The sequence below is a fragment of the Rattus norvegicus genome, chromosome 2, assembly GCF_036323735.1.
Source record: "Rattus norvegicus strain BN/NHsdMcwi chromosome 2, GRCr8, whole genome shotgun sequence".
NCBI lineage: Eukaryota > Metazoa > Chordata > Mammalia > Rodentia > Muridae > Rattus > Rattus norvegicus.
The window spans coordinates 122,288,884-122,314,210 of record NC_086020.1 but is presented as its reverse complement, the minus strand read 5'-3'; the positions used below and the strand labels follow the sequence as shown (position 1 = coordinate 122,314,210).

Genomic DNA, 25,327 nt, shown 5'->3' with positions numbered 1-25,327 from the left:
TATGTTTCTTTAATTGAAGAAAACTTTTTGGTGACTTACTGCCATCTCAATTAAAACAAACATTTGGGCATTGGTTAAAGTGATATAGTAAATCTCCACCATGGACAAATTACTTGGGGTCAAATAACCAATGTTTTTTATTCTTTTCCCAACCTAATCAGGGCCTTTTTGATTTGCCTGGTATCTACTACGAAAGAGACAGCTTACTATGAATTCTGTAACTACATATTTATACTATCAGTATCTAAGGTATACTAACTGACCATGTATTTCTCCTGACACAGTCTCCTAAGTTTCATTATTTCTAGTCTCTAACCAAACTTTTACCCTTTTGTTCCCACTAAAGTTAAAATACAATTCAACAGCTCCCTTAGTTTTTAACTCTAAAACAGTAGTTCTCAATCTTCCTAATGCTGCAACCCTTTGTTGTGATGACTCCTACAATAAAATTATTTTAATGCTACTTCATAATTGTAATTTTGCTGTTATGAATCAAATGTAAATTTTTGATATGCCACCCCATAGGCGTCATGACCCACAAATAAAACAGCTGCTCTAGATAGATGAAGCATTTAGTTACCAACAACCACTATTTAGTTTAGGAAATGTACACATTACTAAATGCTTACTTCCCATTACTACTCATATTGATACCCTGAACATACTACTCTTCTTGCTAAGATACCTGCTCAGAAGGTTAGTTAGCTAGTGAGCATTCATATTCATTCTTATTCATTCTCTCTCTCTCTCTCTCTCTCTCTCTCTCTCTCTCTCTCTCTCTCTTTCCTCCTTCTATTAAGTTTACAGCTTAGTAAGTTTTAGGCTCAAAGTTATTGCCCATCAACATTTTGAAGAAATAACTTCTTTCTGGACCCTGAACCTGCTACTTTCATTTCCTCTACTGGTAATGTGGGCATAACTTCATGCATTGGCTTCCCGGCAGGCATGCAGGGCAGAACACAGTATGTAGCTGTAACCTGGGCTCAGAACAATGCCAAGGAAGGCAGTCACCACCACCGGGCTACATATCATAGGTAAACAGACTCAATCATACAATTTCCTTAAGCTTTGCTGGCCAAGACAAACCTATCCATTTGAAAGAAAATGTAAAAGTAAATGAAACAAACCAATAGTGAGTTAAACAACTATGAAGATATGTTCTTTCCAAACTATAAATGCATTGATTTGTTTGTCATTTATACATTTTCTGGTGAGTTTCAACTTTTTGAGATACCTGAAGGGAGAAATGTGCTCTCAAATAAAGACCAAAAAGGAGAAATTTATGCATAGATCTGGCTAGAGTCAGGCTTTAGACTCAGTAATTTATTTTCTTCTTTACTACTGAAATGGTTCAATCCTTTTGGGCTTGCATTCTCTGAAATATTCAAGACACCAGATTCAAGTGTGCATGCTTCCAAATACTGAAAGTCTGTCATAATTCTCACAAAACTCAACACCTGTTAATGCTTCTTCACTTCCCACACCAACAAACCATGCCTTCTTGTTACTCTAAACACAGAACAAACTAAATAAGGTTCTGGTGTCAATAAAGGATACAATCTTCACTAAGGACTTATGATGTCACTAATTTTTCAAAAATGGGAACCAATTCTAACAGAAGAAAACCTTTAGGTCTCAATTGTGCTTATTTTGAACTCACCATTTCCACACAGTTCTACAGTGCTATAATAGAGATGCTGGCAAACAATAGGCAAAAGATATAGACAGAATTTCAATTAGTACACATTAAAGATTGTGTAATAAATATGTGGATATAAAACAAATCATATGACAAAGGAAAAGGTAGGAATGGGAGAGGAAGAGAACCATCCTGTTGCTAGGTCAGTATCTGGAGTTACCAAGAGTTAGAGTAAAAACGCAGCAGGGTAGGGAAGGGCTGACAATGAATGGGGCTTCTTAAACTTTCAGTCTTCTAGCTAAATACTTCCCAGATTAGTCAACTCAAAACAGACTGGTGTCAACACAGACTGATTAAAAAGTTACTCATAAAGTTAAGGTGATCAGAAGAAACAGTCCACTGAAGTACTTCCCCCAAATAGAAAAGTTCAAATGAAACTGGACTCCCGATATGAGGATAGAAACACCAAACATATGGAAGGAATCTCAGATGTCAGACAGTCTGAGCAGCTCTGCATTAACTATCACACTGTGAAAAAAAAAAAAGGTGCTAACAGGTGTCAAAGGAATATTTATGATAATTTACTACAATGATTGCTGTGAAATAGCTGCTGTATTATGCATGCTAACACTAAGAGGAACATATTCAATATCATAACTGAAAGTGAAAGTGAAACTTAAGATAATTAAAAGTACAATTTAAACAACTGTAAAATTGGGTATTTAGGCATGATATTTTCATTCCCTTTCCCCCTCCTAGATAGGAAAAAAACAAACAAACAATAGAAGCTCAAGGCTATACTTTGATTTACATGAGCTTTCCCCCTTACACTCTCAAACATTTGCCAAGGAGCAATTCTTATTTTATAGACAGAAATCCTCTTCTCACAAAAAGCCAAATTAGAATTAAAATCTAGCTTCAAATGACTGAAAACCCATTTCTAGTGCAGGCTATCTAGATATTAAAAAGACAAACTAAGTTATGCTGTGCTGTAGAAAGCTATATTGTTCATAATTAGCCCTGGCTGTTTATTTGTTAGGGGGTTTACACTAAGAAGTGATCTAAATAAAAAATGAGCATTACTTGTTCTTTAAGACCAAGTGAATAAATGCTCACAAAAATGAAGACTGGCTATTAAAGTGCATAGTAACACTGCAATGCAGGAAAGATAGGGTCCCTCAACCCTAATCATTCTCTAAAGAAGTTATGACAAAACAGGCTAAGTGGAAATCACATAGCAATCATTTAAAGGATCATTAACATTCTTTTCTATTGTGGAGTTCCACGTGAAGAGAAAGGAAAACAGAGGATTTTGTCAAATGTGTTATATCCTGAAGTCAGAGTACAAATTCTAGATGCATGACCTAGAATTTGCAACATGCAAATTTGCAAAATGCAACGAAACCTTTCCCCCTGAGTTTTTTATCTATAACAGTAATCTTCTCACTGAATTAAAAACAAATCTTTAGAAGGAAGACACAAATCTAAAGTTATTTTCTGAAACTAAAGCCACACAAATAACAGTTCTAATGAAAGCCAGAGCAGGGAGGCTGAAGTACACACACAGTACACAGAACAGACCTAGTTACCTTCCTATTTTCTTGACCTAGGTGATTGTAAGGTTTCTATGCTTTATTTCAAATGAGAGAATTCCTAATTCAAAGTAGATCCTGAACGCTCAATCATGAACATAATTGCTAAAACTAAAACACACACACACACACACGCAAAGACAAAAGAATAATTGAATAAATAAAATGGGGAGATGAAATTATTCCAGTCATTCAAAAGAAAATAAAATTGAATTACTAGATTCTAAAAGATACAAGATGTCATTAAATGTCATGTACATAAAAGTCAACTAAGATAAAATAAGAGATGTGCTAAAAAAAACCCATAAAACAACACACAACAATACAAAAAAAGTGATACAAAAAAAAAGAAAGAAAACATGGGTTAATAACTGAAGAATAAGAATACAGGGTCTAGGGGTTGGGGATTTAGCTCAGTGGTAGAGCGCTTGCCTAGGAAGCGCAAGGCCCTGGGTTCGGTCCCCAGCTCCGAAAAAAAAGAACCAAAAAAAAAAAAAAAAAAAAAAAGAAAGAAAGAAAAAAAAAAAGAATACAGGGTCTAGAGGGGATACAATACATTATGGATGTGTAGGAACTTAAGAAAGCATCAATGCAGGTAAAGCAACACTGATGAAAATGAAAGAAGAAACAGATTAATCTAGAATCAAATTTTACACAGTTTTCTCTCAGGAAGTAGACCAAGAAAGAAAGGAAGAAAGGAAGGAAGGAAGAAAGGAAGAAAGAAAGGAAGAAAGAAAGAAGAAAAAAGTACCACCAAGTAGAGTAATTCTATGACCTTGGTAGGGCACCACATCCAACAGAGACTCTTTCAAAGGACACAGGAAGCAGTCAATGAGAGGTCCACATCTTAGATCAACAAAGGAAAACAAAATAATTTTAAAAACTCAAAGTAATTAAAAAAATTTTTTTAAAATAATTTGTCTCTGACCATAACAATTAAAGTAATCCAAAACAACCAAGGTATATGGAGAATTCCAAATATTTAAAAATTAAGCAACATGTTTCTAAATACTTTATCAAACACTTGAGCTGACTGAAAATAAAACACATCAAAGGTTTGTGAAGCATAAGGGCAGTAGTTTCTGGAGGGAAACTATAGCACTTATTTGTTGTGAAGTTCCAAGTTAATAATCAAAGTATCAGCCACAAAAATGAGAATAAAAACAAAATATAAAAAAGTAATAATAAAGAAATAAAGTTAAATATAACAAAGCAATAGAGAAAAATCAGTGAAGCCACAGCACGGTGTTGAAAGGATCAATAAGAGAAATCCATGACAGAAGAAACTTGAGAGGATGATCTAATAAAACTGACACAACAGAAAGGAGACACAAACTGTAATATGAGAAAGGAGAGACAACACTATAGACCCTTAAATAACAGGACCTGATGACAGACAACTCTGGGTATACATTTTACAAGTGAAATGAAATGTCTAACATTTCCTGAAAGACACAATTTAAAACAATTTATTTTATAAAAAAATATAGCCATAATAGTCTATTATCTACTAAAGGTAGATACCTACAGAAGAAAAATAATTTCCCCTCACTTTACTAAGCAACCACTACTCTGAGGAGAAAAAAAAAATAAAAGCAGAAAGTACAAAAAGAATCTATTCAAAAAATTCATTAAAACTATATAAATATCTTAGTACATATTTATGTACATAAAACAACTAAGGAACTTTGTTCTAAGAATTCCAGAATACTTTAAGATTTCAAAGTCAATCAATATTCTCTAGGATTTTAACAACTTCAGAACAAAGATTCAACAATCACCTGATCCTTGTAAAACAGTATTTAACAAAATTCAAAATTTACCTATGATTAAAAACTCAGCAACCTGAAAGTGTCCACCTTATCAAATGGCTAATGGACAAGGAGCCTCAGCAGCCACCAGAGTCAATGTGCAACTCTGAGTGCACATCATGTGACCCCTTAAGATCAGGAGAGAAACACAGATGTCCACATTCAACTTCTGCTAAGCATCTGGCCAGACAGCCTACTGAGGGCAAAGAAGGACCAAGAATAAAAGGTATATTAGTTTGCAAAAACAAAACAAGACAAAACACAAAACAACCCACCTCTAAATCTCAAAACTACAACAAAACTTCATTCACAGGTGACATGAATCCTAAGATCCCTACAAAGTAACTCCCTGAACCAGTGCATGTAAAAAAAGGTGGCCAACAGATTTAAAGTAATTGTAACATGATACAACAACAACAACAACAACAACAACAATGAATAACTGGAATGGAAATCTAAAACATTGTTATAATCCTATGAGAAATAACTACTTGAGCATAAACTTAAGTTGGTGTAGGGTTCCTTCTACACTAAGAGCTCTCTAAATAAAAGAAAACCCAATAAACAAGAAATGTTTGTGACAAGACTATTAAAATATTTCCTCAAACTGACTTAAAAAACAATTCCCCAAAAGTACCAGCTAAACTGTTCAGAGATAGCAACATTTTGATCCTAAATATTTATATGCACAAGCAAGTCAATGTGAATAATAATAAAGGAAATAAAATATTTTACAATAATAAATTAAAAGATGAAAGTTGGAGGACACATATAAAGCTACAACTGTAAAAAACAGCATACTGTCAAAGAATAGAGCACAACAAAAAACCAGACAACCATCCACAAAAAAACCCAAACCAACAATTCCAAGTGTTAGCAAGTGTAAGAATATCAGAAACTTTTTCCCATTGTTCATAAGAACACATCAAAATTAAGTAATTCAGAAAGCAATTTTGTAATTTCTTACAGAGTTGATTCTTCTGTGACTCTTAATTCTTTAGTATTACCCTAGAAATTAAAAACTACACATTTACACAAAATCTGGACATAAGCATTTACAATACTATCCTTCATAGCAAAAGGGAAAGCAGTTTAAAATGCCCATGAACAAGTGTACAGATAAATCGACCAGAGTTGTACTTTATAAAAACTGAAGTTCTTAGATGCACAGCAACAGAGACAGCCAAACTTCATGATGTGAAAAGAATCATTCTCAAGAGACTGTATACTGCACATATGCATCTCTGTGACATTACAGAAAAAGCAAATGGACCAGACCACTAGTTACCACAAATAGGAAGAAAAAGGGTGGGTAGCACAAAGGAACTCTTTTCGAGTAAATAAATCAGTGTTCGCTGTAATCATGGGGCTGCCTCACTATTTGTCAATTCTACAAAATTTAGTTCCCAGCTCTGTGACCATGGTCAGACTTCTTAAATATATATGTTGTTATTTGTAGGATCAGGTATTATAATGGTATGTAACTCACAAAGTTAAAAAACTAAAGTTGAATATGCCATACTTCAATGGTGAAAATAGAATTCAAAACAGAAAATGTATTTCTATATACTTGCATTACAGCCTTTACTTATAGCTAAAAAGAGATCTTCCAGTCAAGTTCATGGGCAATGGCTCCAAAGGGAAGGGATAAGAACTCAGCTCAGCAACAAGAGACTGACACACCACATATGTAAGCAGCCCTATAGCAGCACAACATTTTATTCTCTTTCAAAGACCTAATAAAAATTCCTGTAAACCTAACATTCAAGATTTTAATAGGTTTAAAAGAATGGGCATAATAAATATGAAGAATAATGTTCAATGTACTTAATACAAATAAAGGGTTTAAGATATGATGTACATTAATTAAATTATCTAATCATAGTAATTATGTAATAATTTTATAAAATTATTAACAAGCATTTAAAATCTTGTATTTGGACATTATTACAAATCACTTTCTGTTCTGCTGTACTTTTGTTTTTCTATTTCCAAGACAGGACCCTTCCTGCCTCAGCCACATGATGCATCACAAAGCCTGGAACATTCTGCTGGATTTTAGAGGAAGTGTTGAAGTAGAAAATCATTACTAAATAATGAGGTATTTAACAATGAGAGTTCAAAAAGAAGAAGAAAAGAAACCACGAACACAGGAAACTGGACATAATTCTTCAAGTTTATAATGCTTGGAATTTTTTTTTTTTTTTTTGGTAATTGCTTAAAAAGTCTAGCCGTAACCATTTTTGAGTCATTAAACAGAAACTTCAATATAATTCTAAAGTGAATTATTAACTATCATAATTAAATACCTAAAAAGCCATTAATTAGACATTCAAGGTTAAGCTTACACAACTAATTTTCATAACAAAATAAAGCCCCATCACATCTCTTGTAAAAAAAAAATATAATCTGTGTGTTAAAAACCATTTTTCTACAGTACAAGTTCTCACGGGAGTTGGTAGATGCTGTATGTTTAGCCTTCAGAGATTTATCAAATCTCTACACTAAGAGAACAAAACGGGGTAATTACTATTAACACAGTTTTAATGTTTACACTTCCATTTCTACCAACAATTAACTACCAGGAAGATATGTTTTTAAACATAATGTTTTTCTCCCATATTAAATTCATTTCTGAACTAAATGCATGTAAAATTAATAAATAGAAGGAAATACAGAGCTATCATTTCAAAATGATATTCTAAACGGTTTAAAGCTATCATTTGTGGAACACAAAAGAAACTTCCTTCTCAGCAACATTCCAGGACACTGCTTTTTCCTGCCCATCAGCAGACAGGACTGTACTTGTCTGGGAGCCACTCAAGTGTTTACACAAAGGCAGTTTTTCTGAATCATCTTATTGTGGACACAAAACAGGAGATGTAGTGATACTGCCTCCGGTTTATGTTAAATACAGTTTAGAATAAATGGTGTCTTTCCCTCAGAAGTTACCAGACTAACACTGAGGAAAGTTACCTATGACACTAGTAGACAACAACTGCCAGGAGAGGCTCTGGAAGAAAAAAACAAATACTGCCACAGAATCAGCTATATTTTCCAGAGCATTATACCGCATCCTCCAAAAGACTACCTCCAAATTCACAGGACAAAATAAAAAATGTCTATAATCACTTTAACAAAAAAGCTTAATAAAGGAAAAAATGCTAAGCTACAAAAGTTTTTATGTAAAGTGGTCACCTACCAAAACAAACACACAAAATGTCAAAATCCAACAAATGGGCTTTATGTGCCAATCTCTTTTTTTTTTTTTTTTTAATTTAAGGGGGAAAAAAGGGACTAACCTTTTACAGCTAAATATATTTATTAAATTCCAACAGATTTACTAAAAAGGAGCTTTGAATTTTGCTTATAAATGCATTATAAAATACAGTTCATGTCCTACATAGGACAACTTATAGAAATAAAAAGTTAATGTTTCATAAGCTAGCAGAATGAAATTTGCTTTGACTGCCCCCTGCTGATACAAAATTTCTACAATTACAAAAGAGGCAAGATAAAATTATAAAATTATGAGACTATCTTTCAAAAGAATTCTTCCTAATTGTTGGTTTCATAAAAATCCATAAGAAAACAAAACAGGTTTAAATATTTCATGTTAACAAAATTTATGTGGTAGTAATAGCATTTAACAGTTTGTATCTTTGTCTTAATGCAGTGGGCAAATAGTCACATAACAGCTGATAACTGCGAATCACTCAAAGTGATTTGAGAGCTTCTGACTTCAAGTTCTTAGATAAAAAAAAATAAATCAGCAAAGGATGAACAACTTTAGAACATCACTGACTGAACAACGTGGCAGAGAAGCAAGGGAGGAAACAAGAGAGTAGAAGGACCAAGTAAGAAAAACATGAGCAACAAAAACTTCAGGACAGAAACTGGGTAATGTCAGGAGTATTAAGTATAGGTGACAGCTGATAAAAAGTAGTGAAAATGGTCTTCAAGTAATTAGGGAGGAAATAATCAAGTTTATGTACAGGATCCCTGACTGCCAGACACAACTGCTAAGGTAATGGAAGCAAGGACATTTTTGCCAATAGTGAGCTAGGATGGCCACACTTGAGCAGTCAAAAGAGGATTTTCAGTTCTTCAGCAGGCAGTGCTGTCTTCGCAGACATACATTTAGAAAGAAGATTATAAAACAAAATAGAAGAAGAAAAACACAGTGTCAGAGAAATCATTTCAGAACAACAACAATAACCCTGGCAAAGAACTGAACCAGAACAATAGTTATGATGGGGAAGAAAAAAAAAACGCGGTATGTTATGAACTAAAAATAAACCAGTAACCTGACTGGATTCAGATTTTTTTTTTTGTCTAATTCCTGTATCAAAATGACTAATAGCAAATTTAATTGCGATGGAAGAGCAGAGTTCACAGAACAGAGTACAATGTTACTGGAGCTTACTTTAGAGTTGGGTAGGCAGCGAGACTAAATTTTCTATAATCACTGGTGTCTTTGCAAGTATACTGTTAATACAGTTAGGAAAATGAAGTATTTTTAAATGGACATAAGCTACAAAAAGTAAACATTGATTTATCTTAGAAAAAAGTGTCCTCAGTGGCAAAGGAAAGAGGAACACAACAAAAAGCAGGTTGGGCTGCCATGTTCTATAAAAGACATCATTGATAAAGAGCAATGTTATATATATATATATATATATATATATATATATATATATATATATATATATATGAATGATAGTTAAATATCTGTACCTCAGACCTAAGTATTTAAAATACTAGGTATTAGAACAAGCTTTAAATTTACTGGCTAAATGTGCATGTTCTTGCTTCTTTCACAGATAGCCATGGCCATGTTCAGTCTAGTTTCTTTTTCTCTATGTCCTGAATTCTTCATTTGCCTATGGAAATTCTCTCTCTTATTCACAATAAGACCTTCTCTTTAACCACACCATAGAACAAGCCATTTCAATAGTTTATTATGCTCCCTTGCATACAGAGATGCCTAGCTTCTTGGATAGCTCAGATATTCATTAAAGTTAAAGCTGGTTCAAATGAATTCTGATTTACCAAGTACTTTAAAATTGGATATGTATATTCCTGCATAGTAAAAATTTTAACTTATTAAAAGTGTCATCAAAATATTGTTAAATTGTAATGCACCTATTACTGGTTATCTTCAATGTTTTTATTCCCATCTCTAAAGTTCATGACAAAATATACTCCTCTCAAATTTGGATCACATGGGTGAGAGTTATGATCCATTCAAACAGATAGAACTCTCTGTTATCCTTAGGCTAACTTGATCGACTGTTAAAAACTTTTTGGATAACTGATAATATGATCACTTTAGCTTCTGTGCCTACCTTAAAATCAATCAGGGGTTAATTTTTACTCCAGGGTTATTTTAAGTCAAGAAATTGAAAGAAAATGTTTGTGCCCTGTGGTTTTTAGGGAATGGTCTTTTAAAACTGTATAAATATAAGATAAGGATGTTAATATTTGGGGTATAAAAATCAGACAACATACTTTTTGTATTTAAGTTTTTACTTTAATACAGCATACTTTTATTTAGCCTACCATTTGGACTAAATGATTCCCTATCATTACTCTCCGTTGAAAGGGAAAACTGAATTTCAAAAATAGAAATAACTAAGACACATACGACTTAAATGTGATACATAAACAATATGAACTATTTTAAATAGTTCAAATCTTTTGTGGTAACAGACAAGTATAAGGGGAAGACAGTAAATTTTAAGCCAGCCTGGGTTACAGAGCAACGGCCCATCTCAAAAACAAACCAAAATAGGACCCTCTTCTCTAATTTTTTTCAGAGAAATACATGTAACAGAACTTAAAGACTTACACAATTTAGTTCATTAAAATTATAGCTAATATATAAAAGACTGATGTTTTCCCAAGGCAAAAATAAGTTAAGAACATGTAAGGCAGGTCTTTCTCATACTTACTACTGCTATGTGTTTTACGTACTAGACATATCAATGAACACAACAGATAACAATTCTTGCAAATAGAATCAGATATCCTGTATGATAACAAGTACTATAAGAGAAACACATTCAAATACAATTTAAAAGCAAGCATACAAACCAGGAGAACATGAGAGAGAAAATGGGTTGCAGCATCTACATGATGCTAGGCAACTGTTGGGCTCTTTTCCTAAAGAGTATCACTATGTGAACATGCACCAGATCTTTACTAAGTATTAGCTTTCTGCAAACTGTATTGTAACTGACAAAAAATGTTGAACATTTTTGTAGAGTATGCCTGGACTCCCTTCTATATAACCTCATTTACTGCATAGAACACACTGGTACTAAACAAGTATCTGGTAAATGATCTAATAATACTAAAAGCTTTAAGTGTTATGGTCCACAGAACTTCATTTTTTGGTTCAGGGACCAGAGACTATATAATTTAAGCTGTACAGCCTATAAAGTAACTATTCATTGCTGTTCTGATACATGAAAACCAAATACAATGGCATACAAATGCATGTGTCTGGACTTCCAAATGCCACAAGCATAGGTACCAAGGACAGGGGTGTCCCACTATCTACTCAGTTTTATACCTAGCTCAGTGCCCTTCGACTTCTATTAAAATTTCCTAGGAGCATAAAGAAAACATATTAGCTACTTGTAAGTTACAAATGCTTACTCTATTTTAATTGTCAAATATATAAAGTTAGAGAAATACAAAATAGCCACCACACCCAACTTCACATTTCCTTGCCTTTGCCATACCTCATCTTTTCTCCTTTGCCCCAAACAGTACTCAGGTCATCAAGTAATATAATGTGACTACCAAAAACACCATTATGGATTACAGATATGGATAGGTAAAAGATATACAAATATTAAGCATATAATCACTTAAAGCATTTTACAGAAGTTAAGAGTAAGCCTCATAAAGTTATTGTGCTAATTAAAATGTTAGGTCTTGGCCAATGTCTGAAAAAAGGGCAGAAACTCCATTAAAAAGGAAGCAAAAGGAGTGTTAACTCTTCAAATATAGAATAAGAGAAATTTTTTAAAAATCTAATAAATATTGTAAAATGTATCTTGTTCACCTTGCTCAGTGCTTTTTATGGTGCTCCCATATCTTTTTTTTTTTTTGGTTCTTTTTTTCAGAGCTGGGGACCGAACCCAGGGCCTTGTGCTTCCTAGGTAAGCGCTCTACCACTGAGCTAAATCCCCAGCCCCGGTGCTCCCATTTCTAATTATATAAAATACGCTAACCTGTCTTTATGCACTATCATAAATACTTTCCTGCACTTTAACACACAAAGTAAAGATGATGCGATGAAAACAGACATCTAAAAGGCAATCTTATAACTGGCTTACTGTGTTACAATTATTTTTTACAGTAATTTATTTAATTTCATTTCACGTGCATTTGTGGTTTTCCTGCATACATGTCTGTGTGAGAGATCCCCTAGAACTGGTTACAGAAAATTGAGTGGAGGAATCTAGCAATCTAACCATGTGGGTGCAGGAAACTGAACCCTGATCCTCTGAAGAGCAGCCAGCACTCTTACACTGAGCCATCTCTCCAGCCTGTGGATTTTCTTTTTTAAGAACAAATCACAACTCTGAGTAAGCCTGCCATAAAGTCATTTTATCAAGTCACTTTAGGTCACACATTTATTCTTGATCACAGACTGCTTAGTCATGGAAGGCAACACTGTTATTCAGTTATTGTGAATTACCTGTCCTTCCTGTTCTATAAAAACCAGGTGATGATGACCTTGTAGTAAGGTAGTGTGGGAAAGAACAGGAAGATAATTTACATTACATAGAATTGCACCACAACATATAAAAATACAACCAAAGCAAGACTGAATGAGCTGACTAAAGTTACTGAAGGACTGCTAAAATCTCTAGACCAATACCTCAACAGTACAGTGTAGAAGAACCTTCCTACTGAAGAGCTGAAGACCAGCTAGTATAGTTGGAAAGAAAGTGCCCTCCTAGTAGATAGAGCTTTGAACTAAGTAAGGCAGAGGTGATGTGAGGTCTGGGAAAAACTGCTGTCAAAGATAACCAAAGGTTTGGAGAGGAGCTGAGGAGTACAAAGCCTTGCCTCCACCTGACTTGCTAAAATTTTCTTCCACTATTTCAATTTAAGATTTTATTTTTGTTCAAAAGTATTTTCTTACTGATGAAATTTATTGATATAATTTTATCTATTTATTTATTACATCCTAATCTCTGTCCCTCCATTCCATCCCTCTCTCCTTTTCCCCTCCCTTTCTTTACTAAGACGCGCCCCCATCCCCATATTTCCCTTTCCTGTCACATCAAGTCTCTATGATAAAATCTGTAGTATTAGAAAACTTAAACATTCTCAAGCAAAATCCAAGGATGTCGACAATACACGTGGCTGGGTAATCAACTCAAATCCAAGTCAGAGGATGTTTATATGCTCTCAAAAAGGTCAGTATGCTGCTTTGCAGCAAATTCCCTAAGACTTCCAGATCTGCTTTTTTTTAAAGCTTTACTTATTTTTATTTTACATAAATGAGTGCTTTACCTGCATGCATTAATGTATACCATATCACAAGAGGGCATAGGAGGTATTGCTGAACTATCTCTGTAGCCCAGACACTCCAATCTAAATTTGGACACCACAGCCCTCCCTTTTCAGAATGTCAAAAAAAAAAAAAAAAGAAAAAGAACCAATAAGTACACATTGGTGACTTCTGCATCTGTATTGTTTTATTTAGCCTACCATGATTACTCAATTAATCACTTCATTGCTTAACTTTCCCCTTTCCTAAAGCTCTCATCTTATGGCTCTCTAACTCACACAAATCTAAATCTCTTACATAAATTACACAATGCACACATCAACATGGAGGTTATCCATTGTTATTTCTGGAAGAAGAGCCACTTCCACTCATTTCCTTAGCATCTACTTTGGAACCTGCACTTAAAGCATTACAGGTGAGCATCACCATCTTGTGTCAGAGAAGAGTAACTGCAATACCAAATTGCCAGGAAGAAAGTAATGTAAGAATATCTGACCAAAAATTGATTTTTCTGAAAGATCACTAAAATATTGAAAAGTGTAGATCACTCACATTTTCTGACTACAGTGCATTAGATGTCTAAATATTCTAATTAACTGTACATATTAAAAGAAAATTTGTTTTATTATATGTTCACCAATACTTTTTCAAATGTTCTATAAACACTTAGTGAGTACCACACGGAAAAATGGCACTACATTACTATTAATATTGTACGAAGTTTGAAGTGCAGACAATCCTGAGAGCTCGGGGGAGAACACCACTTCTACTCACACTTCTGGCCAAACAGGAACTCGCCTAGAGCCCTCTAGACAAAGGGACCAAGAAGCAGTCAGGAAAATGATCCTTCCTGTCTCCATCTGCAACCAGAGCTGAAAGCCAGTCTCCATGAACACTGACATACCTGAGAGTAGAGGAAAGACCACCACTTGTGCTGTGAGGGACCCATCTGGAGCCTTCAGGACACAAGAACCAAGAAGCAGTCTGGGAGAGGATACCTCCAGTTTCCTCCTGCACCCAGAGCTGACGCTATGACAAAGCTCTCTGTACCCAGATACTGCTGGGGAAAAAGCCTGTCTCAGAAGTGCTGACACACAGGCTTATTTGAGGCACAAGTCACTGTAAGGGACAGCCAGACTAGCTAACACCAGAGACAATCAGATGACAAGAGGCAAGCTCAGGAATCTAAACAACAGAAACCAAGACTACTTGGCATCATCAGAGCCTACTTCTCCCAACAAGCAAATACAGGATATACCCCAACACACCAAAAGAACAAGATATGGATTTAAAATCGCATCTCATTATGATAGAGGACTTTAAGAAGGAAATTAATAAATTAATAAAGAAATACAGGAAAACACAGGTAAATAAGTAGAAGCTCTTAAAGATGAAACACGAAAAATCTGTTAAAGAATCTGTTAAGGAAAACACAACCAAACAGGTGAAAGAATTGAACAAATAATCATCCAGGATCTAAAAATAACAATAGAAACAATAAAGAAATCAAAAAGGGAGACAACCCTAGAGATAGAAAACCTAGGAAAAAGATCATGAGTCATAGACATGCAAGCATTATCAAAAGAATACAGGGGATAGAAGACAGACTCTCAGGGGCAGAAGATACCATAGAAAACATTGGCATAACCAACAAAGAAAATGTAAAAAACAAAAACCTCCTAACCCAAAACATCCAAGAAATCCAAGACACAATGAGATCAAATCTAAGGATGATAGATATAGAAGAAAGTGAAGATTCCCAAATTAAAGGGCCAGTAAATATCTTCAACAAAATTATAGGAGAAAACTTCCCTAACCCAAAGAAAGAGATGTCCATAAACATACAAGAGGCCTACGGAACTCCAAATAGATTGGAACAGAAAAGAAATTCCTCTTGTCACATAATAAGTCAAACCACCAAATGCACAAAACAAAGAATATTAAAAGCAGTAAGGGAAAATGTCAAATAATATATAAAAGCAGACCTATCAGAATTACAACAGACATTTCAACAGAGACTATGAAAGCCAGGAGATCCTGGGCAGATGTCATATAGACCCTAAGAGAACACAAATGCCAGTCCAGGCTACTATATCCAGCCAAATTCTCAATTAACATAGATGGAGAATCCAAGATACTCCATGACAAAACCAAATTTACACAATATCTTTCCACAAATTTTGCCCTACAAAGAATAACAGATGGAAAACTCCAACACAAGAAGGAAAACTATATGCTAGAAAAAGCAACAAAGAATTCTAATTTCAACTAACCCAACAGAAGAGAGTCACACCAACATAAGTCCACTTCTAACAACAAAAATAACATGAAACAACAATCACACTATTCCTTAGTATCTCTTAACATCAATGGACGGACTCAATGCCCCAAGAAAAAGACATAGAATAACAAACTGGATAAGTAAATAGGACCCAGAATTTTGCTGCATACAGGAAACAGACCTTAGTGACAAAGACAGACGCTATCTCAGAGTAGAAGGCTGGAAAACAATGTTCAATGCAAATAATACTAAGAAACAATCTGGAATAGCCATTTAAACATCGAATAAAATTGACATTCAAACAAAAGCTATTAAAAAAGATAAGGAAGGACACTTCATATTCATCAAAGAAAAAATGCACCAAGATGGACTCTCAATCCTGAATATCCATACTCCAAATGCAAGGGCACCTACATTCACACATTGCACCTCACACAATAATAGTAGACTTCAACACCCACTCTCATCGATGGACAGATCATGGAAATAAAAACTAAACAGAGACAAGGAGAAAATAACAAAATTAAGAACAAATGGATTTAATAGGTATCTATAGAACATGTCATCCTAAAACAAAAGAATACACCTTCTTCTCAGCACCTCATAGTACCATCTCCAAAACTGACCATATAACCAGTCACAAATCAGGCCTCAACAGATACAAGAAGACTGAAATAATTCCATGGATCCTAACAGATCACCATGGACTAACAATGGTCTTCAATAACAACAAAAACAACAAAAAGCTGACATCACACGGAAGTTGAACAACACTCTACTCAAGGATAACTTGGTCAAGGAAGAAATAAAGAAAGCTAAGACTTTTTACAATTTAATGACAATGAAGGTTCAACATACCCAAACTTATAGGACACAGTGAAGGCAGTGCTAAGAGGAAAACTCATAGCTCTGAATGCCCCCCCCCCCAAAAAAAAAAAAAAACTGGAGAAAGAATGTTAGCAGCTTGACAGCACACCTAAATATAGTAAAAACAATATACAATATACAACAAACCAGTAGCTAACATCAAACTAAATGTAGAGAAATGTAAAGCAATCCCACTAAAATCAGGAACTAGACAAGGCTGCCCACTCTCTTTCTACTTACTTAATATAGTACTCGAACTCCTACTGAGAACAATCAGACAACAAAAGGAGGTCAAAAAGATACAAATTGGAAAGGAAGAAGTCAAAATATTACTACTTTCAGATGACATGATAGTATACTTAAGTGACCCCAAAAATTCCACCAGAGAACTCCTAAACCTGATAAACAACTTCACCAAAGTGGCTGGGTATAAAATTAATGCAAACAAATCAGTAGCCTTCCTCTACTCAAAGGATAAACAGGTTAAGAAAGAAATTAGGAAAATGACACCCTTCACAATAGTCACAAATAACATAAAATACCTTGGTGTGGATCTAACCAAGCAAGTAAAAGATCTGTATGACAAGAACTTCAAGTCTCTGAAGAAAGAAATTGAAGAAGATTGCAGAGGATGGAAAGATCTCCCATACTCATGGATTGTCAGGATTAATATTGTAAAATTGGCCATCTTGCCAAAAGCAATCTACAGATTCAACGCAATCCCCATCAAAATTTCATCTCAATTCTTCATAGAGTTAGAAAGAGCAATTTGCAATTTCATTTGGAATATCAAAAAACCCAGAATAGCGAAAATTAACATAGACGGGCCTCAACAATAAAAGAATTTCTGGGGGGAATCACCATCCCTTAACTCAAGCTGTATTACAGAGTAATAGTGATAAAAACTGTATGGTATTGGTACAGAGACAGACAGATAGACCAGTGGAATAGAATTGCAGACCCAGAATGAACCCACACATCTAAGGTCACTTGTTCTTTGAGAAAAGAGCTAAAGCCAGTGGAAAAAGAGGTAGCATTTTCAACAAATGGTGCTGGTTCAACTGGAGGTCAGCATGTACAAGAATGCAAATCGCTCCGATCTAATCGCTGTGTACAAAACTCAAGTCTAAATGGATCAAAGATCTCCACATTAAATCAGATATAGTCAAACTAATAGAAGAAAAAGTGGGGAAGAGCCTTGAAAACATGGGCACTGGGGGAAATTTACTGAACAGAACACCAATGGCTTATGCTCTAAGATCAAGAATCAACAAATGGGACCTCATAAAATTGCAAAGCTTCTCTAACCAATTGGAAAAAGATCTTTACCCATCCAACACCCAAGAGAGAGCTAATATTCAATATATACAAAGTACTCAAGAAGTTAGACTCCAGAGAGTCAAATAACCCAGGGCTCCAATTGCATATGTAGTATAAAATAGCCTTGTTGAGGTACCAGTGGAAGGGGAAGCCCTTGGTCTTGCCAAGGTTGGACCCCAACTGAAGAGGAATATGGGGGGGGGCAATAAGGGGGAATACCCTATGGGGGGGGGAAGGAGAGGGAATGGGGACTTCAGGAAACTGGGAAGTGGAATAACATTTGAAATATAAAGAATATATCTAATAAAAAATTTTTAAAAAATGGGGTACAGAGCTAAACAACGAATTCTCAGCTGAGGAATGTCAAATGGCTCAGAAGTACCTAAAGAACTATTCAACATCATTAGTCATCAGGGAAATACAAATCAAAACAAGCCTGAGACTCCACCTCACACCAGTCAGAATGTCTAAAATTAAAAAAAAAACTCAGGTGATAATAGATGTTGGTGAGGATGTGGAGAAAGAGGAACACTCCTCCATTGTTGGTGGGACTGCAAGCTGCTACAACCACTCTGGAAATCAGTCTGGAAGTTCCTCAGAAAATTAGACATAAACCTACTTGAGGACCCAGCTATACCTCTCCTGGGCATATACCCAAAAGATGTTCCAATATACAACAAAGATACAAGTTCCACTATGTTCATTAGCAGTCTTATTTATAATAGCCAGAAGCTAGAAACCCAGATGTCCTTCAACAGAAGAATGGATACAGAAAATGTGGTACATCTACACAATGGAATACTATGCATCTATTAAAAATGATCACTTCATGAAATTCATAGGCAAATGGATGGAACTAGAAAATATCCTGAGTGAGGTAACACAATCACAAAAAAAAAAAAACAAAAAAAAAACCATACATGGTATGCACTCATTGATAAGTGGGTATTAGCCCAAAAGCTCGGATTACAAAATTATATGAAGCTCAAGAAGGAAGACCAAAGTGTGATGCATTAGTCCTTAAAAGAGGGAACAAAGATATCCGTAGGATACATAGAATACAGAGACAAAGTTTGGAGCAGAGACTGAAGGAATGGCCATTCAGAGCCTGCTCCACCTGAGGATACAGCCCATATACATATAGCCTCCCAATATCCCAACGCCCAGACAATATGGCTGATGCTAAGAAGTGCATGCTGACAAGAGCCTGATATAGCTGTCTCCTGGGAGGCTCTTCCAGAGCATGACAAATACAGAGGCGAATGCTCACAGCAAACCATTGAACTGAGAATGGGGTCCCCATTCAAGGAATTAGAGAAAAGGATTGAAGGAAGGAGCTGAAGGAGCTCACAACCCCATAGGAACAACAATGACAACAACCAGAGCTCCCAGGGACTAAACCACTACCCAAAGAGTACACATGGAGAGACCCATGGACCCAGCTGCCTATGTAGCAGAGGATAGCCTTGTTGGGCATCAATGGGAGGAGAAGCCCTTGGTCCTACCAAGGTTGGACCTCCAGTGCAGGTGAATGTCAGGGTGGGGAGGTGGGAAAAGGTGGGTGAGTGGGGAAACACCCTCACAGAAGAAGGGAGTAGGGAGATGGAATACAGGGTTTATGGACAGGAAACAGGGAAAGGGGATAACAATTGAAATGTAAATAAAAAAATTTCAGTAAAAAAAAGGGCTGGAGAGATGGCTCAGTGGTTAAGAACACTGGACTACTCTTCCAGAGGTCCTGAGTTCAATTCCCAGCAACCACATGGTGGTTCACAACCATCTGTAAAGAGATCCGATGCCCTCTTCTGGTGTATCTGAAGACAGCTACAGTGTACTTATATATAATAAATGAATACATTTTTTAAAAAAAAAGTAAAAAAAAAAAATTCCAAACTAATTCAACTAACAGTTCTAAAATAATCAACATATAACTTTTGTTCTTGGGTAATCCCAACATCAGTTCCAAACTCATTTGCAATAAAAGGGAGGAAGTTTTATTCAAATTTAAAAGTGACTCAACAATCATAGAACCAGATACTTTTAACCTATATAAAAGTTGTTTTTATATTTCTAGCTTTCAGCAAAACATAGTAAATAGAACCTAAATATTATAAGCTCAACAGTCAACCATGAAAGGATAAAATATGTACTTTTACAAGTCATTCTTATAATATTTTTTATATAAAACAGTCAAGGTATTCTTGTATCGGCAAGCACGATTTTGTTTTTCCACAACCACCATCTTAAGAATAATTTAGTGCTTTCCCCCCTTTTATGATACTCTTACAGTTAAAAAGAAAATGTTACACTTCTACCTATGGATAACATTTGCTTTCTTTACTACGTGTTCGAAGGAAACTTGTGACAGGAAGGTAGTATCCAAAAGGAAAACAAAACCAACTATCTTATAACTACAATGAAACTAAAAGCACAAGCTTAGCTCTCTTAACACCCTTTTGGATAGCAACTGGAGTGCTTTATTATTATCAGTTCCTGAAAAAAAGTTAAAACTTAGAGTTTAATGACATAAGATTGTCTAACACATTTTTAAATGATATAGAAAACTAATAGGTTGAATTAGTTATTAGGAAAACAGAAGCTAAGTTCATTGCACGTCTCCCCAGTTGTTCCACCACTGGTGTCTCTTGTCAATTTTAGGCTATTCTACTACTTATCGAAGCAACTGTTCTGATCCTGGCCATCCTGGTCATATGGTACTTGAATTTTGCTGTTTGACTATGTAAAGACTCTGTGGTGATACTGTACATTTTTTTTTTGAACATACGTACCTAAAGTAACCAAGGTTTGGGAAGGGCTAAACCCAGAACTATAGCAAAAGGCTTAAAGAAGAAAATAAAACATCTCACACCTGTAGTTCTATCACATGGAATATTGAAGCAGAAAGTCTGAAGCCAGCTTAAGTTAGAGAGTTACACAGTGAGCTCTGTGTCATCTGGGACTGTGGAATAGGACCCTTACTAATAATGTCTTATCAAACTAAACACTGGAAGATGGAAATATCTCACACAGTGTCTAAATATTTGAAAATGACTGGTTTATTGAAATTATTATATATTACATAGATCCAATTTAGTAATCCCTTTCAAAATTCGATGAGATTCTTCACAAAAATTAAAACAAAATCCATTTGAAAGCACAAAATACTCCAAATAACCAAAGCAATCTTCAGCTGAAAGAGCAATTGCTAAAGGTATCGGAATACCTAGCTTCAAATTGTATCTCAGACAAAAACAATGTGGTACCGGAAGAATAACAGACAAACAGACCAAAAGAAGATAATATAATAAAGAGCCCCCAAGGAAACTCATGCAGCTACAGTCAAGTGACTTTTGAAGAAAGTGCCCCAAACATTTATTGGAGGAAAGTAGCCTTGTCAATAAATGATGCTGGTAAATCTGATTTGGAAGAAAAAGGTAGGGAAAAATTATGTAGTTACACTAAAATCTCAAAAAATTAAATACATAAATGAAATCAAGACTGAAGATTTAATACTCTGAAAGTACAAGGATGGGGAAGGTACTGTTTGAGACATAATACGTAATTACTTTGTGAAAGGGTATAAACAACTTAGAAAGTAACAATAAAAAATAAAGAAATAGAATTAAATAAAATTTAAAAGCTGCATAAAAATAATCATCTCAATGATGGAGCAGGCTGTAGAAAATCTTTGCCAACTATAAATCAGAGAACAATAAAATTCATAAAGTTAAAGAATTAAAAAAATTACTCATCTCCCAAATCAATCAATAAGTGGCCAATTTGAATGGAACAGACAGTTTTCAAAAGGCCAGTAAGTACATTAAAATAATCTTAAATATCCTTAACAAGGAGGAAAATGCAAATCAAAACTAAACTGAGGCTTCACTACATACCAGTTAGAATGGCAACCATCAAGAAAACTGCAAATGCTGAGAGGACAAAGGCAAAAAAGCGCACTTAAACCCTGCTGGTGGGAATGTCCAAGTAGTGTAGGCCACTTTGGAAATCAGTATCCAGGCTTCAAAAAACTAAAATCAGAACTAACATATGACCTTTCTTCACTCCTGGGAATATACCTAAAGAACGCAAACCAGCTCAGAAAAAGCTATACATACATCCTAGTTAAATTAAGGTTTCTTTTGCTATGGTGGAACACCATGATCAAAACGACTTGGGGAAGAAAGGGCTTATGCTTCCAAATTACTCTTCTTGATATTAAAAATTCAGGACAGAAACTCAAACAGGGTAGGAACCTGGAGGCAGGAGCTGATGCAGAAAACATGAAGGGGTGCTGCTTACTAGCTTGCTCCTTTTGTCTTGCTTTGCCTGCTTTCTTATAGAACCGAGGACCACCCACCCAGGAATGGCAACCGATATTTGTTCCTGGATTCAGAACCTTTATTTGAATGAGGAAGTCTTTAAGGATCTCATCATCACATTCTATACTACTTGTTAAAATTCAGTGCTACCTTTCACACCAATCTCTGATGTTCAGCACTGATCCAGGTCTTCACAAAAGTTCAGACCTCAGGTAGCTTGTATAAACACAGCCAGCAGCAAGAAGAAGCAAGTCCTCTTACCTGCATTTGTCCAAGAGCCTTCACCATAAGGCCAAATGTTAACTAAAAAGTGTTCATCTAATAGCAAGGATCCTTCTTATCTTCAAAAGGGTTTTTTAAAAATCACAGTTTAAAAAGCGCACACACACACACACACACACACACACACACACACACACAAAGTTAGGTCCATACTGGGAGAAAAGAATCCATTATTATTTTCATTCTAATATAGTAAAGTGATGGCCATGATAGCACTTCTACAAAGTTATGGTAGGTGACCTAATTTTATTGAGTATGAAATACATTTACCATGGCAAAGATGAAAATCCTATACCATTTTCCTAAAGTCTAAACTAGATAGAAAAAAAAATCTTAAATAGTTAATGTTCAAGTGAAATACACTGAAAGTTTCTGGCAGCAGAGGGGACAGAGGAACATTGGAGAGTTACAAAATACTTGCATTAACAGGGTAGTTCCCTAAGTGGTCCCAGGCATTCTCTCCATTTCTCCTTGTAATTGAGATAAAAGGGTATGCTGTCCTGAGTTAGGAAGAAGCTGGCTAGTCCAGTCCAATCCTAGTTCTTCACACAGAAAAGGACATCCTCCAACACCCCACGGCACTGATTACAGCTACCTGAGAATGGAACCGGGACCAGATTTTTCAAGTGCCCTACACAGCAGTACAAATGGGTCATGCATAGTCAAAACTTGATCTGGAACTTTCCTGAACCTTGAGAGATTGGTTCGTTAAGAACGTGAAGTTTCTGTTGTCCATATTTAAAAATTAGTAAATTTGAAGTAGGTAACAAAACAGTAAACCCATTCCACATTGCCCGGCATCTTTTTAATGAAAAACTAAAGAAGCAATGCAACAAAAACAAACTTAAAAAAAAAAAGATATAAATCCAATAACCTGCTTCTTGGTTTTACAACATACGTATCATTTTCTTTCTTACCTTGTCTATTCTATCTGGGCGATTAGTAGCTGCCAAAACTGTCACATTTTTTAGCTGTTCAATTCCATCCATTTCCGTTAACAGCTGAGCCAAAACACGATCTGCAACATTCCCGGCACCTGAAGAACTGGTATTTTGAAAAAGGTTTTAAAAATCTTCTTTCTATCCCCCTAAATACCACATTTAATATTTTAAAATTTCTTTATAAGAAAACAATGTATCTGATTGCAAATGTATGCCTGACAACTCATTAGTAACTGAATTATATCAAAAATTATATCCAGATAATTTCCTTTCCTAATCATCAAACATGCTGATTTTTTTTCTCTAACACTAAAATGGTAAATGAAAATTGAACTGGAAAGTGAGACATAAAGTTATTCCAACCAGTTCATCAAACACACAAAGAATTAAAATTAGTCAAAACTTACGTCTGCTACATATTGACAGGGATAGGTAGGAAAAGAAATGTATATAGTATGATATAGACTCAGAGGAAGGCTGAGTTACATGCTCAGAATTTTTCTGCATATCACACAACAAAAGAGAAGTCACTAATATTTCTAGATACATGGAAATTATCAAGCATTTAAAAAATACAGCAAGCAGGCAGATAGTTGGTGTCATCCTAATTTCTTGCTGGGCAACATTCACAATCACAATTTTTTCAGATCTATGCAGACTTTTGAATTACTTACTCTGTGAAATGAAAAAGCATTGTATGTTAACAGAGATATTCAGTGAAATATGCTTGAAAAGGATAGAAAACAATACAGGGTTTTTCTCTACCATGGGATGAATGCTACCTTTACCTTACTTAGCTCCTGTGACAGAGCACCCTGTATAACCAGCGTGCAGCATAATTACTGACAGGACTCAGATTTCAACATACAGTACAAGCTCCAAAACTCGACTGACTATCCACAAGACAGATCCTCTTATCCACAACTTTCAAGTGGACATGAGGTGTTTTATGTAACTGCTCATTCCAAGTTTTAATTTCCAGTGATCCTGTGCAGTATTTAAGCTCTCCAAGATCAGAGAGTATATGGAGAACCTAAGGCCTAATCCCTAGAGAACAGCCGACCATTAGGTAAATAGATCTGCTATCTAAGTAAACTTTTAACATTTTAAATAGTCTTTATTTTTCACAACAATCTATATAAAATAACCTTTTCAAGAGTCTTTAACAATGAAATTATCAAAGATACTTTGAGTTCATAAATACTAGATGAATAAAGTTAAAGCAACCCCCCACAAAATACCCAAATGTCAATCAATAAAACTTACAAATTAAAAAACAATAGAAAAATCAATATAGTCAAACGTAGTTAAAAAAAAATCAACAACATCTGTACACATATATTAATAATAAAACAAAACCCACTTAGGTATTCTGCCACAGTATACCAAATAGATTAATTATTTTAAAAATTAAACACAACATGGAAGGGCTCAGCACAGTACTTAGCACAAATTACCAAAAGGCAGCAGTTATAGACACCATCATTATAATTATGACTCTCACTGACTTCCCTTAAAGATACCACAAGGAACGGAAATGGAGTCTGGCCCATAAATATTTTCTCTTTTTCAAAAAAGTATGGATATGGCTAGAGATACAGATTAGCAAGAGTGTTTGTCTTGCATACCCAAACCTTGGGTTGATCTTCAGAATACACAACCCTTCAAACACATTAAACAAACAAACAAACAAAAAAAAACAAAAACAAAAAAACCAGGAGATGAAAAAGAAGAAGAGA

The 25,327-nt window shown here is 35.0% G+C and overlaps 1 protein-coding gene across 3 annotated transcripts in view; it reads right to left on the bottom strand.

Annotated features, from left to right (window-relative positions):
* The window catches only part of Afg2a (AFG2 AAA ATPase homolog A), a 191,190-nt gene that overhangs the window by 111,598 nt on the left and 54,265 nt on the right, over positions 1 to 25,327 (bottom strand). For all 3 annotated transcript variants that reach the window (XM_008760933.4, XM_008760934.3, NM_001415082.1), the window contains exon 14: positions 23,565 to 23,691. In XM_008760933.4, coding sequence (XP_008759155.1) covers positions 23,565 to 23,691 — 127 coding nt within the window. The remainder of the gene's footprint in view (positions 1 to 23,564; positions 23,692 to 25,327) is intronic.